Source organism: Sciurus vulgaris, assembly GCF_902686455.1.
Source record: "Sciurus vulgaris genome assembly, chromosome: 8".
NCBI lineage: Eukaryota > Metazoa > Chordata > Mammalia > Rodentia > Sciuridae > Sciurus > Sciurus vulgaris.
In genome coordinates, this window is record NC_136468.1 from 151,366,194 (window position 1) to 151,382,888 (window position 16,695).

The 16,695-nt window shown below is 59.8% G+C and overlaps 1 protein-coding gene across 2 annotated transcripts in view; it reads left to right on the top strand.

Annotated features, from left to right (window-relative positions):
- GLT1D1 (glycosyltransferase 1 domain containing 1) overlaps nucleotides 1–16,695 on the top strand; it is an 82,311-nt gene that overhangs the window by 63,724 nt on the left and 1,892 nt on the right. For both annotated transcript variants that reach the window (XM_079152489.1, XM_079152490.1), the window contains one exon: nucleotides 4,513–4,611. In XM_079152489.1, coding sequence (XP_079008615.1) covers nucleotides 4,513–4,611 — 99 coding nt within the window. The remainder of the gene's footprint in view (nucleotides 1–4,512; nucleotides 4,612–16,695) is intronic.

The window sequence follows — 16,695 nt, forward strand, 5'->3', positions numbered from 1 at the left end:
TCACACACAGTCTCACATAGTCTCACACAGTCACACACAGTCTCACACGTAGTCTCACACAGTCTCACATAGTCTCACACAGTCTCACACACACAGTCACACACAGTCTCACACGTAGTCTCACACAGTCTCACACGTAGTCTCACACAGTCTCACACACACAGTCACACACAGTCTCACAGTCTCACGCACAGTCACACACAGTCTCACACGTAGTCTCACACAGTCTCACATAGTCTCACACAGCCTCACACACAGTCACACACAGTCTCACATAGTCTCACACACAGTCACACACAGTCTCACACACAGTCACACAGTCTCACACAGTCTCACACAGCCTCACACACACAGTCACACACAGTCTCACATAGTCTCACACACAGTCACACACAGTCTCACACACAGTCTCACACACACAGTCACACAGTCTCACACGTAGTCTCACACAGTCTCACATGTAGTCTCACACAGTCTCACAGTCTCACATAGTCTCACACAGTCTCACACAGTCACACACAGCCTCACACACACACAGCCTCACACAGCCTCACACACAGTCTCACACAGTCTCACATAGTCTCACACAGTCACACACAGTCACACACAGTCACACACAGTCTCACACACACAGCCTCACACAGCCTCACACACACAGCCTCACACAGCCTCACATAGTCTCACACACAATCTCACACAGTCACACACAGTCTCACACACACAGTCACACACAGTCTCACACAGTCTCACACACACAGTCACACACAGTCTCACGCAGTCTGACACACACAGTCTCACACAGTCTCACACAGTCTCACACAGTCTCACACGTAGTCTCACACAGTCTCACATAGTCTCACACAGTCTCACACACACAGTCACACACAGTCTCACACGTAGTCTCACATAGTCTCACACAGTCTCACACACACAGTCACACACAGTCTCACAGTCTCACGCACAGTCACACACAGTCTCACACGTAGTCTCACATAGTCTCACATAGTCTCACACAGCCTCACACACAGTCACACACAGTCTCACATAGTCTCACACACAGTCACACACAGTCTCACACACAGTCACACAGTCTCACACAGTCTCACACAGCCTCACACACACAGTCACACACAGTCTCACGTAGTCTCACACACAGTCACACACAGTCTCACACACAGTCTCACACACACAGTCTCACATGTAGTCTCACACAGTCTCACACAGTCTCACATAGTCTCACACAGTCTCACACAGTCACACACAGCCTCACACACACACAGTCTCACACAGTCTCACAGTCTCACACAGTCACACACAGTCACACACAGTCTCACACACACAGTCACACACAGTCTCACGCAGTCTGACACACACAGTCTCACACAGTCTCACACAGTCTCACACAGTCACACACAGTCACACACAGTCTCACACACACAGTCACACACAGTCTCACGCAGTCTGACACACACAGTCTCACACAGTCTCACACAGCCTCACACACACAGTCACACACAGTCTCACACACAGTCTCACACACAGTCTCACACAGCCTCACACACACAGTCACACACAGTCACACACAGTCTCACACACAGTCACACAGTCTCACACAGTCTCACATAGTTCACACACAGTCACACACAGTCTCACACAGTCTCACAGTCTCACACACAGTCACACACAGTCTCACACGTAGTCTCACACAGTCTCACATAGTCTCACACAGTCTCACACAGTCTCACACAGCCTCACACACACAGTCGCACACAGTCTCACATAGTCTCACATAGTCTCACACACAGTCACACAGTCTCACACACAGTCTCACACACACAGTCACACACAGTCTCACACGTAGTCTCACACAGTCTCACATAGTCTCACACAGTCTCACACAGTCACACACAGCCTCACACACACACAGTCACACACAGTCTCACAGTCTCACACAGTCTCACACAGTCACACACAGTCACACACAGTCTCACACAGTCTCACACACAGTCACACACAGTCTCACACAGTCTCACACACACAGTCTCACAGTCTCACGCAGTCTGACACACACAGTCACACACAGTCACACACAGTCTCACACACAGTCTCACACACAGTCTCACACACAGTCACACACAGTCTCACACACAGTCTCACACACAGTCTCACGCAGTCTGACACACACAGTCACACACAGTCACACAGTCTCACACACACAGTCACACACAGTCTCACACACACAGCCTCACACAGTGTCACACAGCCTCACACACACAGTCACACACAGTCACACACACAGTCTCACACAGCCTCACACACACAGCCTCACACACACAGTCACACACAGTCTCACAGTCTCACACACAGTCACACACAGTCACACACAGTCTCACACACACAGTCACACACAGTCTCACACAGCCTCACACACACAGTCACACACAGTCACACACAGTCTCACACACAGTCACACACAGTCTCACACACACAGCCTCACACTCCCACACGGCCATGCTTGCACCCCGTGCGTCCCTTCTGGTCCCTCAAGCCCTGGGTCCCCTCTCGCTCACTCCTCCCTGGTTCCCAAACACGAGGCCAGAGACCGCATTTGAGTGACCTCCCCTTAAGCCTCCTGTCGTTGGTTTTGTGACGTGGCCCTTCCCGGGAAGGGAGCGCGTCTGCAGGAGTGAGGAGTGTTCCCCGGGGCGGGCGCCTCGCCGTGACCCCTCCTTCCCGTGGAGGCCCGGCGTTGGGACCTGAGGGCCGACTCGGCCCCTCTCTCCTCTTGGTTCTGCTGCTCCTGCCGTGCATCCCGGGGCTCTGTCCTTAGGTGTGTGCACCTGTTATGGTTGGATGTGAGGCGTCCCCAGAGCTCACGTGAGACGGTGCAGGAAGGTCCAGGGCAGAGCCGGCGGGTCGTGAGAGTCTCGACCCAGTGGTGCGTTGACCCCGGGTGGAGTCAACTGAGTGGCCACTGAGGAGGCCGCTGTGGCAGGAGGAGGTGGGAATTGGCGTGGCTTCGGGGTGTATATCTGGCGCGTGGAGTCTCTGCTTCCGTGATGTGAGCTGCTTCCCTCCGCCACGATGTTCAGCCTCGCCTCAAGCCCCAGGGAATGGAGCCGGCCCTCCATGGACTGAGACCTCTGAAACCCTGAGCCCTAAATGAACTCTTCTCCCTACAGTCGTGCTGGTCGGGTCCTTTAGTCACAGCAGCAGAAAAACTGGCTAAGTGGTCCCCTTATAAGTAACTCGAGAGGTGGCCCTTCCAGACGGTGGCCACCCGTGCTGCCCAGTGACCTTGTTCTGTGACATGAGTCATGTGGCAGAGGACCTGAGAGACCCCCAGCTGGGCAGGAACTCTGTGGGACTGGCCGAGCAGCAGGTGGTGTGTCCTGGCTGGGGCAGCTCTGGCCACCCAGAGCTGGGCAGCGAGTGGGCTCAGAGGACGGCCAGGAGGCAGGAGCTGGCAGCAGCCCTCCTGGGTATTCCTGAGCCACCCTGGCCTGGGTCCTAGACTCAGGGTGCTGGGAAGAAATGGGCGAGGCAGAGCCAGAAACCAGGTGAGTCCCAGACTCTGCCTCAAGAGGCCACCTCGTCGTGAGCCGCTCTGAGTGTGAAGGGCCACGTGCAGGGGCCTCGGGGCCTGTTCTGCACATGCGTGTACCCGGCACTGGGCGGTGTCCCTGCTGGAGCGTGTCCTCTGGAGCAGATGCCCTGGCCCAGCAGTGGAGATGAGGCGCCTTGCCTTCCTGACAGCCTGAGAACCAGCTTTCACTGCAGGAAGTTCAGTGCCCAGGCAGCGACGTTCTAAGACACGCTCGTTGATAGCAAAAGCCCAGTTCTGCTCTTTGGACGAGCCTGCTCTCCTCCGCACCAGGCGTGCCAGGCGTCCCTCTTGCCTGCCGACAGGCCCCTGCATGGCAGCTGGGCTGGGCCAGAGACAGCAGCTGCAGGAGGCTCGGTGTAGACAGCTGGGTGGACGTCTTGGGGGCAGGCCGACTCTAGGCCCCCAGGTCAGGCTCCCTAGGTAGGGAGGTCAGCTGGTCTCCCCGCCAGCTCCTGCCACACCGTGGGCGTCACAGGCCAAACCCCAGACCTGCTGGCACGGGACGGCTGCGCCTGAGGGACCAGCTCGCCAGGCCTCACTCCCCCCACTTGGGTCTGCGTGGTGGAGGGCCACCGGGGTCCTGTGGCATCACAGTGCCCGCCCTGGAGCACCACACACCGGGAAGCAGTGGCAGGGGCCCCAGCGGGAGCTCCACGGGGTGGGCGAAGGGGCGTCGGGGGAGCGTTTGAAGAGGGATGGCGTCATTTCCCAGGCTTCCCAACAGAGCGAGCAGCTGAAATGGAGGCGCCATTTGAAAGTGCAGGGTTGCCCCAGGGCATCGGGCAGGCAGGGCTGTTGCGCGCACCGCCAGAGGCCTGCTAACCCGAGGAGTTGCCCCACCGAGCCGGCTCACCTCGCCGCCCAGCTCTTAGGATGACCGTGCCCCGTGTCCCCTGTCTCCTCAGGCCATGGATCTGGAGGTTCCGGTGCTGGCCAGGAACATCCCTGGGAATGCCGCCCTGGTGAAGCACGGAGTCACCGGTCTGCTCTTCGCCGACCCCCAGGTGAGCCGTTGCCCGGCGTTGCTGGCGGCCGCACAGTTTCCACTTGCATTCGTGGAGAGTGGCTGTGATTCCGTGTCTGCCTGAGCTCAGTGTCCCTGGCAGGGTCAGGAGGGGCCCTGTGTGCCGCGCGGCTTCTGTTTCGTCTGAGAGCTGCGGGGACGTGGGACTGAAGGGAATGAGGGACGTTAGCCGTGGGCCAGTTGCGTTCCGTTTCTGGCTCAGCCACTGAGCCGCTGGCCCAGGCTTGTGCAGGCCAGCTGGCCTCCCCGCACTCCGGTTTCTGGTGTCTGAACTGGGGCGTCTTCAGCCACAGCCTCGCGTTGGCAGAGCCCGGGCCTTTCAGAAGAGGGCCGGTGCCTCACTCTTAGTCCCTTGAAACAAAGGTGAGGCAGGCTGCTCCCTTACGTTATGATCCAGCACGCTTGTGCATCGGGAAGCAGCCAAGCGTGCAGCCGACAGAGGGCACAGAGGGCCGCCCTTGGGACCTGGGTGCGGGTGTGTGCCACGGCCCTGGGGGTGTGTAAGGCGTTGCCCGGGTAAGGTGCAGCTGCCGGCTCTGCAGGGGGCCCTGGGGCATCGCCTGCGTTCACACACTTGGATCCCGTGCAGGCCTGGCACTCCGGCCGAGTGGCCCAAGTCTCCAAGAACCGCTTTGCCTTTGGGACCAGTGGCGTGAAGGATACACCTGCCTCAGAGTCGTGGCAGCGCCCGTGTGGTGACGCGCAGGCCTTAGCAGGGCCTGGTGGGAAGGGAGGGCGTGGTTGTCCGTGGGGCGTCAGAACCGCAGGCCAAGCTTTGTCCTTCACGTCTGCACATCTGAAACCCAGGTTCTGCTCGTGACCATCCAGGCACATGCTAGGTTCAGAAAAGCAGGAAGCTATTCTTAGAAGTGATGGTAGCTTAGGGAAATTCTGTCCTCCCAGGGTCCTGCAGCAGGCTGTGGTCCCAGCAAGCTGTCCCTCTCCCTAACATAAGCCCAGGTCCCTCTTCTCACTCCCAGGTTCCAGCACGAGTGGGCAGCAGGTAGCTCCGGGGTGGAGGGCTGTAGGGCCGGGCATCCTCTGGAGCAGACACCCTGGCTGTGCCCATTGCAGGGACATGGCAGGTGGGAGGGGCCCTGGTTTGTCTGACAGGTACGTGTGTGCTGAGGTCCTCCCTCAGTGGTGACAACGAGGAGCCAGGCAAGCGTGGAGCGTTGTCAGCGCTCACCTGTGGAGGCTGCAAACCCAGGCCTGTTGCTTTTTACCACAGCCCAGGTCTCCTGAAACCAGCCGAGGCCCAGCTCTGCACGCTGGCGCGGTGACCATTCCCATCTTCCAAAATTCAGTGCCCAGTCCCTCTACGGTGCCCCTGCAGATGCTCCTAAGTGGAAGATGGGCAGAACAGGGGGAGGAGGCCGTTGCTCCTGGTGACCCTGAGTGCAGGGGCCTTGTGATGGCCACCCAGCCTGGCAGAACCCGCCCGCTCTCCTCGCTCCTGCCCCATAGGAGTTGGCAGAGGCCTCCCTCTGCCCCATCCAGAGCCTGTCAGGCCTGCTCTGACCCAGCCCATCTGCCTTAGTTTTGCAGAGATGTTGAAGAAATAGCTCTCTCGGCCTCGCCAGCAGGTGCCGGGCTGCCCAGCACCCTGACGCAGGTGCTGGACGCTGAGTCACAGAGGTGCTTCTGTCCGCTGCACAGTCCCATCCAGCTGTACTGAGCACGGGCGGAGTTCCTGCTTCAAAGCAGATGCCCCTTTTAAACATGTCTGGGATCAGGGTTGTGCTATCCCTACCCAGAGACCCTGCGTGGCCTGCTGGGGGCTGCCAGCATGGGCAAATGGATTTCAAGATGTGTTCTGGAACCAGCGTCTCATCCATCAGGGAGTGTCCGCAGCAGACCACCAGCCTGTGAGTTAAGTGTACATATGGCGTTTAATATAAAGAATGGTGTGAACAGCCATAACACCCTTGGGACACTTGCTAAATCTGGTTACTGGTTCTGCTTTAGCTAATATGCCTTGATCACGAACATAAAAGGATCTGACCTCTAAATGCAGGTCTAGAGGTCAAAGCAGGAGTTGTGGGGCTGGGCAGGGTCTAGGCCAGTGAGGGGCCTCACGGAGAGGAACCCTGGGCAGCCTCCAGGGGCCCAGGGCAGCTCCCAGGCAGCGGCCAGGAGGAACCAGGGCCTCCCTCCCACAGCCTCAAGGAACTGAATCCTGCCAACGACCAGCAGGCTCGAGGGCTCGAGGGCTCGAGGGCCGGCTCCCAACAGGATTGGAGCCACCACCTGGATTTCAGTCCCGTGAGGCGCGGAGCTGGCCTCAGCTCAGCCGTGGCTGCACTTTGACCCTCAGAAACCTCAGGCCATAAGTGCGCGTCCTGGGAAGCCCTCCTTGGTGGCAGCTGGAGAAGTGGCGCAGGAGGAAGCCTGGGGGTTGTGGGGTGCAACTTAAGAACAGACCGAGAAGTCCCAATCTGAGAGTCTTTATTAAGCCGGCCGGCTGGCTGTCTCGCACAACGCCCCCAAAACGGCTATTGGGAGAACAGCCCGAGCGTAGGGTTGCAGGGGTTTTCCTACCATCGGTCAGTACGTCAATCATAAGTGTCTGTTGCTAGGATTCAGAATCACAAACTAACATCCTGGGATCTGAAATCACTAGCAGAGGGGGACGTGGGTCAAAATGACCTCACTCAGGTACAAACTAAAGAGTGGTCACTAACATCTAGACAGTCGCCATTGACATCACTGTGGACATGGTACAGTGCTTAGGAGAATAGGAACCAAAAAGAGAACCATTTTTCATTCTACCAGAATTGCTACTTCGTCATTTCGTGTTGCCAAACAAGGCACGCTAAGCAGCTGTTGATGGGCGCAGAGGCGGGGTTCCCATGGGAGAAGCATTTCCTACGTGACGTGGAGTCTCAGGGTAAAATGGAGTCTGTGTAGTCCTTGCCACATAGTCTGGCCTGTAATGCTTCCACGGAGCCAAATCTGTCAACCCGTCGCACAGGAGGAGTGTGCGCCATGCCAGGGCAGCTGGCTACAGAAGACTGTGGTCCTGCCCCCTGGGACTGGACCCCGAGAAAGGACTGTGACGGCGTGAGGAGGGACCCCAGGAAGGATGGCTGACCGAGAAAGAGCTTCCCTGGAGAGGAGGGGAGGCCCCTGGGGGTGCTCGTGGGGCCTGCGGGGGACACACACAGGGGTCCCTTTTCCCTGAATCCCGGCTGGATCCTTGTTTCCTCTAGAAACTGCTGGAAATCTGAGTAGGTGCTGCTCTGGGGAGGGGAGCCGACTCCCCAAGGCCCAGAGGGGGCGGATAGTGGTGTTCCCGCCCTAGGTGTCCTGCCGGAGAATGTCCATTGGTTTGGCAGTGGTCAGCAAGCTGTCCTGGCCAGCCCTGCCTGCCACTCCAGGCTCTGCGGCTCCCCTGTTCTCCCTCTACCCTCTGCCCAGCCCCAGGTGTCCTCGCCGTGCGGGATCAGCGCTCAGCCACTGGTGCGCCCTGGCCCCCTCTCTTCTCAGCTCACCCCTCCCCTGAAAGTGGACCTCTGCAGCCACTGGGCAGCTCCTTCTGCTCCTGTGAAGTGGGGGGAGGACGCCTGCCTCCTGGTGTTCTGGGTGCCCCCGACACACAGTGTGTTAGCAGTGACCTGTGCCAACCAGAACCCAAGAGCCCCCTGGGTGGCAGCTGTTTGCATCAAGATAAAGGGAATTGGGAGGAAGGGGAGTGGGCTTTGGGGAGCTCCTGAGGAACTCCTCCTGACCCAGCTAAAACAATTGATTAGCTGGAGTCGGTGCGGCGGCAGCAGAACAGGCTCTTCTGCGCCCCTCACCCCTGGAGACTTCAGTAGCAGCTGGGCTTTCCCAACCCACTCAACGCTGACTCCCCATGACTGCCTCAATCCGTGGTTTTGCCTTTTAAGAAGAAAAGAGTTGCACTATTTCCCTGTGTTGTTTTAGCTTCAGAATTAAAATCCATTTGACATTTAATAGAAACTGTGCATCCATATTCTCCTGGCCAGACTCTTGGCAGGTAGCTCAAGCTTACCGGGAAGTTCCGTTTGTGTTGTAGACAACGGTGGGAAAGCTGAATTTGGGGATAGCTGCAGTGCCGGGAGCTGACGTTTGCGGAGTACGCGCCGTGTCCCAGTTTCTTTTTCTTTGAACAGTGATGGCGTTGATAGTCGGTGGTTTGGAAAACGTGAGGCGGGCTGGACAGACAGCCTCCAGCTCTCGGCCGGGCTGAGTGTGGCTCAGGTCTGGAGTTTCCCCACTTGAGATCTGAAGGATCCCTAAGCCCTTCTCATCCTACGCTGGTCCCTTCCTCTGGAAGACGGGACCATGGCCTGTTTTGCAGGAATAACAGGAAACATAGGAGAGGAGGCTCATCCCTCCCCTGAGGGGAAGCTCAGGGCTGGAGGCCATCTTCTGCAGCACAGGAGGCTGGTCATCCTCTGCGGCACAGGAGCCTGGTGCTGAGGAGCAGGTGGCCATCAGGTTCGGCCCAGCCCGGGCCTGCTTTGGGAGGCAGGTGTCAGTCTGAGAATGCCCCACCTCACACTCACTTCACTCCCTGTGGGACTGGGTGGAGGTCGACCGACATTACATGAGACATTACTTCCTTCTTGCGTCTTTCAACTTTTTAAACTACCATGAGATTTCTCAGAAGTTAAATGCGGCCCTGATCAGGAAATTTCCCACAGTGTCTGGACTCATCCGTGCAAAACCCCAGATGTGGTGACCTCCGGTACTGAGCGGATCTCCACTGGAACCCAGAGGAAGCTCAGGACAGTGTGAACCACCTGGGAAGTTAATCCCAAATGTGTCCCCATGTATTTGCAAGTCGGGGGAGCATACTATTTCTTGGGCCAACCCAGAGACTTGAGGGTGCAAGGCTTGCTGAACCTGACGCAAGCCACCTGCAGGGAGCCTGCCTGGAGCATGCAACCGGCTGCAAGGGCTGCCTGTGTGAGTGGAGTCGTCCAGCAGAAACGAGTCCAGCCAAGTCCCATTTTTAAAGTGGCCATATTTAAGAAAAGTACATAAAAGAAATGGAAGAATTCTGTTTTCATAATCCACTTGACTTAACTCAGCCTATTTAAACTTGTATCAGCTCAAGCTAGAATTGACATTAAAAATATTAGTATCTGCATTCTCTTTTCATACTGAGCCTCTGAAATGCTGTGTGTGCTTGGCATTTCCAGCACATCTCAATTTGGAGATTAGCTTCTTATTAAAAACTTGGTCTGCGTCTAAGCTCCATAGAATTTATGGTTGAAAAAAATTGATCCGCATTTCCAAGTTGTTCCAAATACATAGCCGTTTTTGAGTAACTGAATAAGTACCCATTTTAAATTTTAAATCAGTCAATGATAATAATGAGGAGCGCCCTTCTCCTTCCTGGTGTTCAGAGGACCTGGCAGGTGGCAGGCTGCGGATGCAGGACGGACAGGAGAGGGGACAGTGCGGGGGCTGCCGCTGGCCTTCCTGTGTGCCAGCACCTTGCCGGTTATCCTGCCTTGTCTTCAGGACAGGCAGAGAGGGGCTTGTCCTGTGTCCTGTGCCCTGGGCCACTGCCCTAGAGCTGCCAGCCCGGCCCAGCCGCAGGCATCTGGTTCTAGAGCCAGCACTCAGCACTGGAGAAGCCTGCCAGCTGCCCGCCCTGTGCGCTCTGCCTGCCCGCTGCCACCTCTGCCTCTGCCTCTGCCTCTGCCTCTGCCTCTTTCTGCGGCTTCCCCTGAATCTGTTCCTCTGTCCCTGTCTCTTCCTCTGTTTCTCTTTACCACGCTGTCTTCTCCTTTTCCCGCCTGTCTGCTTCTCTGTCTGTCTTTCTGTCCCTTGCTCTCTGCTTTCCTCCCTCTCCCTCCGGGTCCCCTTGGTGGAGGAGAGGTGGCACTTTTCCACCCAAGAGTCCTCAGGATGGATCCTCTCAACACTTGCTTGTCCTTGTCCTCGGGGAGAAGGGGCTTCTCCTTTCCAAGGCCCCAGCCTCTTGCTTGACCGCGGATGGCCCTGGCCCTGGGTCAGAGCGACAGTGGCGCAGCGAGGGGAAGGGAAGCCCCTCGTGGTCCGCAGAGCTGCGACTCGGGGACGTGAAGCTGGAACAGGGCTGAGCCACCAGGTGGGGCTCTCGCCTCAGCAAAGGGAGGCTGCGCCCCACTGTGAGAGGGCCTGGCCCTGTGTGGCCCCTGCGAGGCCTGGAACTGCACGAGGGCCTGGCCCGGGCGGTGCTGCCGGGGAACCTGCTCATCTGCAGTGCTCTTGGCCCCAGGGAGAGAGCAAGTGTGTTCCTCCCACTGGGGACACCGGGCCCTCGCCCCGCCCGGCCCGGTGCTGCAGGGCAGCTCCGCACAGCTGGCTGAGCACTGCTCTGAGCGTGGCCAGTGCGTGCAGTTGACCTGTGACTTGGGAGCAGCCAGGTGAGACTCAGAGTGACCTACAGGGCTCCACAGCCCCCAAGGACACCCAGGCCGGCTGGGCAGCTTCTGGCTTCCACCTGCTGAATCACAGCCCCTCAGGCTGCTCCCTGGACCAGCCCAGCAGGTGGCCTGGTGTGTTTCCTGGACCTCAGAGGAAGGTGGGATGACTGTAGCACCTGCAGGCACTGGGCAGGTGGCCTGCAAGGACACTCCGGGCTGCAGCCAGGGGGACGCTGCCCCAGACGGCGGGGCGGCCAGCAGCCTCCATCACCGCCTGGGGCCTCCCTCTCTCCGAGGCCCTTCCCCTCAGTTCCCACCTCATGTGGGTTTGTCTCCACAATAGAGCGGACCTGCCTCTATGGTGTTCCCCACACTCCCAGGCCCTGCCCAGTCTGGTGCAGGCTCGTGGGCTGCCTCCTCTAGCCCGATTGTGTACGTCCCCAGCAGCCCCAGGACCTGTACCCTCCGGGCTTCCCACTGCATGGAGGAGGCAGCTGGCCTGCTGGACAGGCTCCCGTGTGGCCCTGCTGCCCCACCCTCGGCCCAGCACCTGTCCTGCCTGTGGCCTCCCCGCAGCTGCTCTGGCCAGGACCCGGCCCCTTGCCAGCTCCACTGCTACCACCTCCGGGCTCTGGCCCCTTTCTTGGAGGCCTTTCTTACTGCCCGATCGCAGGGCCCTGTTCTTCTCCAGCACCCTGTTCACCTCTGGCACCGCCACCATTAGCGGGTATTCCCTTGCTCTTCACCCGGCCAGCTGCCTCCCCGGCAGATTGGGCCCCCGAGGAGGCGATGGACAGCACCGGTGTCACAGCGGACTTTCTGGGGAGCAGGGCCGTTGTCGGGCCTGGTGGTGGCCATGCGGCTGGCACCAGGTGGAGCTCAACTGCTTGGTTTTCAAAGCAGCCCATGGCGGCGGGCCTTCTGCTGCGGCCGCTGTGGGTCTGGTCTCCAGCCTGACCAGCCCTCTGCGAAAGTCCCATTCTGATAGTGGGCGCCCATTCCAGATGCGGCCAGGACCCCCGCGGGGCCTCTTGCTGGTCCTTAGAATCTGAGCGGAAGTTTCGGGGCCCAGGGTCCTTCCTTCTCTGGCCGTGTTCCTCCCTCCCGCTTTCTCCCCTTCCTCCTCCTCTGGGTTGGTGCCCAGCCGTCTCCTCTCTCCTCCTGTGGAACCAAGCCCTCAGCCTGGGCTGGAGGAGCCATCTCCCTGGACTCTGAAGAGGACTGGCCTGCGTCCATTCTCATTTCCTCCTCCGGCCAGCTCGCCTGGGGGCGTCCCTGCGTAGCCTGTGGGCAGGTTCTCCGTGGAGGCCTGGGGCTGGGTGTGGAATAAACTCGGGGATGGTCAGGAGGCTCACAGGACATTAGGGTGGCCATTGTCCCGTGGCACCCTCTGAGTGTGACCCGAGGGCACAGCTGGTGGCTATGGTCGGGAGGAGCAGGAGTTCCTGTGTGCCGTCAGCTGGGGGCTTTGTGGACGCTGCTGTGAAGGAGGCTGGTGATCAGTGGCTGGAAGGGGCTGCGGGTGGCTCCATGCTGGCCTGTGAGCTTTGACAACCTGGTTTGGCCCTGCAGCAGGGAGACGCTCCTCAGGGGCCTGCAGGCCCTGGGCAGCTGCACACCCACCCTGACCGCCCCGCCTGCCTGTTCTATCCAGGCCTGGCGGAAGCTGCCCGGGACAATGCTGTTTAGCATCCTGTTCCCCAGGCCCCGGGGAAGCCCAGAAAGACTTAATTCTAGGTTTGCTTCCCACGGAGGCCGCGCCCTTGCCCCCAGCTGGGGCCCTAGTGCCTCTTCTCCCCTGCGTCCCCTCCCTGCCTGAGCACTCCAGAGTAGCACCAGGGACATCATGGCTGGATGTCCACCTGTGGGAGCGCACCAGGAGAGCTGAGACAGAGCTGGCCCGTTTAGCGCCCTCGGTGGTTCCGGTTCCGCCACCTGAGCGGTGGCCGGCCATCTTTGCTCCCTGCTCAGAGGCAGCAGAGCTTGGAGGGCGTCTGGCTTCTCCGTCAGTGCCCGCCGTCCTGTCTCCGTGGGGTGGGGGTCCTAGGAACAGCGCCCCTCCCGGCCCTTCTGCAATTCCAAGTCCAAACAGCACCTGAACACTGTTGTATTTTCAGCACCTCTGGGGCCCGTGCCCACTGGGCAAGGACTCCGGCTGAGCCGACGGGACGGTATGGAGGCCCCTGCTTCCAGGGGCTGTTCCCACGTCTGCTTCAGAAATACTGGCTGGCTGATTCTGGGGCCGCCTCAGGCCCTGCCAGAGATGGCAGATGCAGGTGCCCCAAGGCTGCTGGTTGTCATTACTAGGTTCTGGCTGGACACTGTCCCCACCCGAGGCCTGTGCTCCTTGGCTAAAGAAGTGCTCAGGAGCTTGGTCACGTCACCGAGGCTGGAGGTGAGCTAGGGGCCTCCGCCCCTGCCTCCCAGCCTCCCCTCGCCTGCCAGGCTCCAGTGGTCCTGTCACTCCTGCTAGGCAGGGCCGGGCCGGGTCTGTGTGATGCCCACTGGACACAAGCTTAGCGTTGTCCCATGACCGGCCTGGGCCTGGAGCTTCCCGGCTTGGCGTCAGCCAGCAGGGCCCACTGCAGCCTCCCCGGTGGTCAGCTTGGGGTCCACAGTGGCAGAGGAGGGTCAGACCCTGCCTCTCCACGGGGACATCCTGGTGGGGCCAGAGCCTCCCACTGCTCAGGCCCCACCCTGCGGCTAGCTCTAGGGGTCAGCACAGGGGGCCTGCTGCTCAGCCCCCAGGCGGGTCCCTGGACTCAGCCACCTGCGGGGACCCTAGCAGCTGTTTTTGACGTAACCATGGCATGGAGGTCACCTGAATGCCACCATCCTCAGCCTGCCTGTTACTGCTGCCCCTTAAGAGATGTCCGGGAGGTTTATGCTGAATAATCCAGGGGACGGCCACATGTTCTCCCAAGGAGGCCCTGGGGAGAGTCCTCACGGGATCAGCCAAGGCAGACGCAGTCAGGACACGGATGTGTTCCCTTCACCCGTGGTGGCTGTTGACGGTGGCCATTTGGTCAGTGCCGTAAACATGACCACTGGGATGGTGTCGTGCACAAGTAAAATGGTCTGGGGAAAAACATGTCCCTTCCCTAGACGGCCAATTCTCAGAGTTTGCATCTCATGACTTGCAGTTTCCAAAACCTAAAGCTATTTCAGTGGCCACGTGATTTTTGGTCAATGGAGTTGGCCAGCAGATGCCTGCGTGACTTGCTCAGAGTCACCAGGGATGGCGCAGCACAGGTGCTTTCTGCTCAGTCAGAACCTGGAGCCCGGTCGGGCGGGGAGCTGGCCTCCAGAGCCGAGGCCTGGACCAGGCCTCCATTCACGCTGCGAGAAACCAGTCCTATTTGTCCTCCCGGGATGCAGGGGAAGCCTCGGGGCCGGGGCCATGGCCAGGCCGGGGTTCGGTGAGGAGTCTGCCCACTGGCAGCAGGACTGCTCGGGCAGGAAGGCCACCCTGAGAAGGGGCAGCTCCTGGAGGACGGCGCCTGGTCCTTCCGCGTGGTTTTCAGCTTCCCGAATGTGCCACCTGAGCCAGGGTTGGCGCCCCTGTGGACCAGAGCGCGGTGTGGCCCACACGTGGGTTTTGTTCTGTCTGCCGTGTTCTCTAAATGGATCACTTGCTGGTATTCAATTAACATGGGTGCTTTTCATAAATATCCAGAATTTAGACTTCTCTTGGGAAAAAGCAAAGGCAGCCAGCCAGAAGCAGGCCCCTGTCACCCAGCAGGTGGTCGGCACGGGCCACGTCACCCGATGGGCCCCTGGGGGCAGGCGGGGTCCCGGTGCTGGTCTGGAGCAGTGTCCACAGGTCTTTCTGAGCTTTCTCCCTTCAGGGCTGGACTCCGGGATTTTGTGGTGAGGGATCCAGTCCGTGCGCCTCGGCTGCTCATAACTGATTTCCGTAGGTGGATTCCGGGCGTGGGTCAGCATCAGGCAGCTGGTCTCAGTAAGCACCTGCTGTCAGTGGATTGGCTCGGGGGCCAGCACTGGCTAGGGCTGCGGGTGACCCATGGCGAGTCCGCCTTTGCCCTGGTTTTGCCGTACGCGTCCCGCCAGGTTTTCCGCTCTTACCTAGGTCGAGGCATTCAGCGGTAGGTCCCGAGGGACAGCCAGCCCGATGTCTCCCGTTGGCCGAGTCTGTCTCTGAGTGTCCCGGCCTGGCCCTCAGGGTGTGGCCTCTTCCTCCAGAGGGGAGACAGTGGCGGATCAGGGCATCCTGACCGCACCAGCGCTGAGGGCTCAGTGTCCCCCAGGGTCTCCTTAGAACCAGGCAGCCTTTCAGCGCGGCGCCAGAACGTGGGCCCTGCGTCTGTCCCAGGCAGGACAGGACAGGACTCTGTGGCAAGCCTGGGCTCCCTGCTCAGGGTCTCCCACCTGGTGAGGCTACTCCAGGGTGGTGGGCACGGCTCCTCCAGCCTGAGCCTGTGGCTGGGTGGATTAGGTTTCTGACCGCAGGGCCAAGGTGTCCAGTCCCTGGCTGGCTGCTGGGTGGAACTGCCCTCAGCTCTGAGGAGCTGCCAGGGGCCCCGACGCAGCACAGGAAGCCCCTCTCCCGCCAGCCGAGGCAGAGCCCTCCCCACGCGTCTCGGCCCAGTTGAGGGCGTCACTACCCTGACCTTGGCTCCGCGTCCGTCGGTTGGAGGCCAGTCTCAGGTCACAGACGTGGGTCATGGGAGTCGCCGTGTGGTCTGCCGCCACGCCTCCGTGGGAAGAGCTGGGGTCAGGCCTTCTCCCCAGACCACACTGTGGAGAGGTAGCGTCTACCTAAATCTGGGTCATTTTCTCTAAGAGGAAAGAGGGCCCAACTCAGCTCTTGTGTAACCAGGAACTGCCCAGCCTGGTGGCCTAGGTCCACTACCCCCTTAGCCGCTCACAGTCACATGATGAGCCGCCTGGCTGGGCTCCCCAGGTGGCGCTTGGCTGGACTGGCTTGGTCCACTCTCCCAGGGACAGTCCCCGGCAGCTGGCCGGGGCTGGATGGTCCAGGGTGGCACCCCATGGTGCTGGCCGTGGCCCAGCAGCTGAGGGGGCGCTCACCCTGGCGCTCTCCAGCCAGCACACCCGAGGGCCAGCGTGGGAGCTGCACGCTTTCCCAAAGCTCCCGGCACCGTGGTGGAAGGAGGCTGCCTGCCCGGCTGTGTCCACGGCAGGGGAAGCAGGCCGTCTGCGGGAGGCGTGCCGGAGCCAGGGGCCGAGAGACGCCTGGGGCCCCTGGACCATGTGCTGCTCTCTCCCCAAGATGCAAGGGACAGAGTTCGAGTCCAGGGGTTCCTGACTGTCCAGAGGCTGGGTCTAGGCGCTCCTGCTTTGGCCTGATAGGAGCCCATTCTGGAGCGGGCAGGCCCCACGGCCCAGCGGGCCTCCTCTCCTGGGCCTTCCTCCCTCTCCAGGGCTTCCTGAGGCCACCGCGCAGGATTGCCCCGGCTTTGGCGAGGTTGTTTCTCCAGACTTCCTTGCTGATAGGAGAAAGCACGAGTATTTTATCGCGACTTTATCCTGGAAACGATCATTCGGACGGTGCTGTCAGATGGCCTCACGTTTGGCGGCAGTAATAGGCAGGGGTGGGTTTCAGCCAGAGATGCATCAAAGATACGAGCAGCATGGTGAGTAATGTCCCCGCCATGGCCTCTCATGCCTCAGACGCCGGCCCGCCGCGTATTATC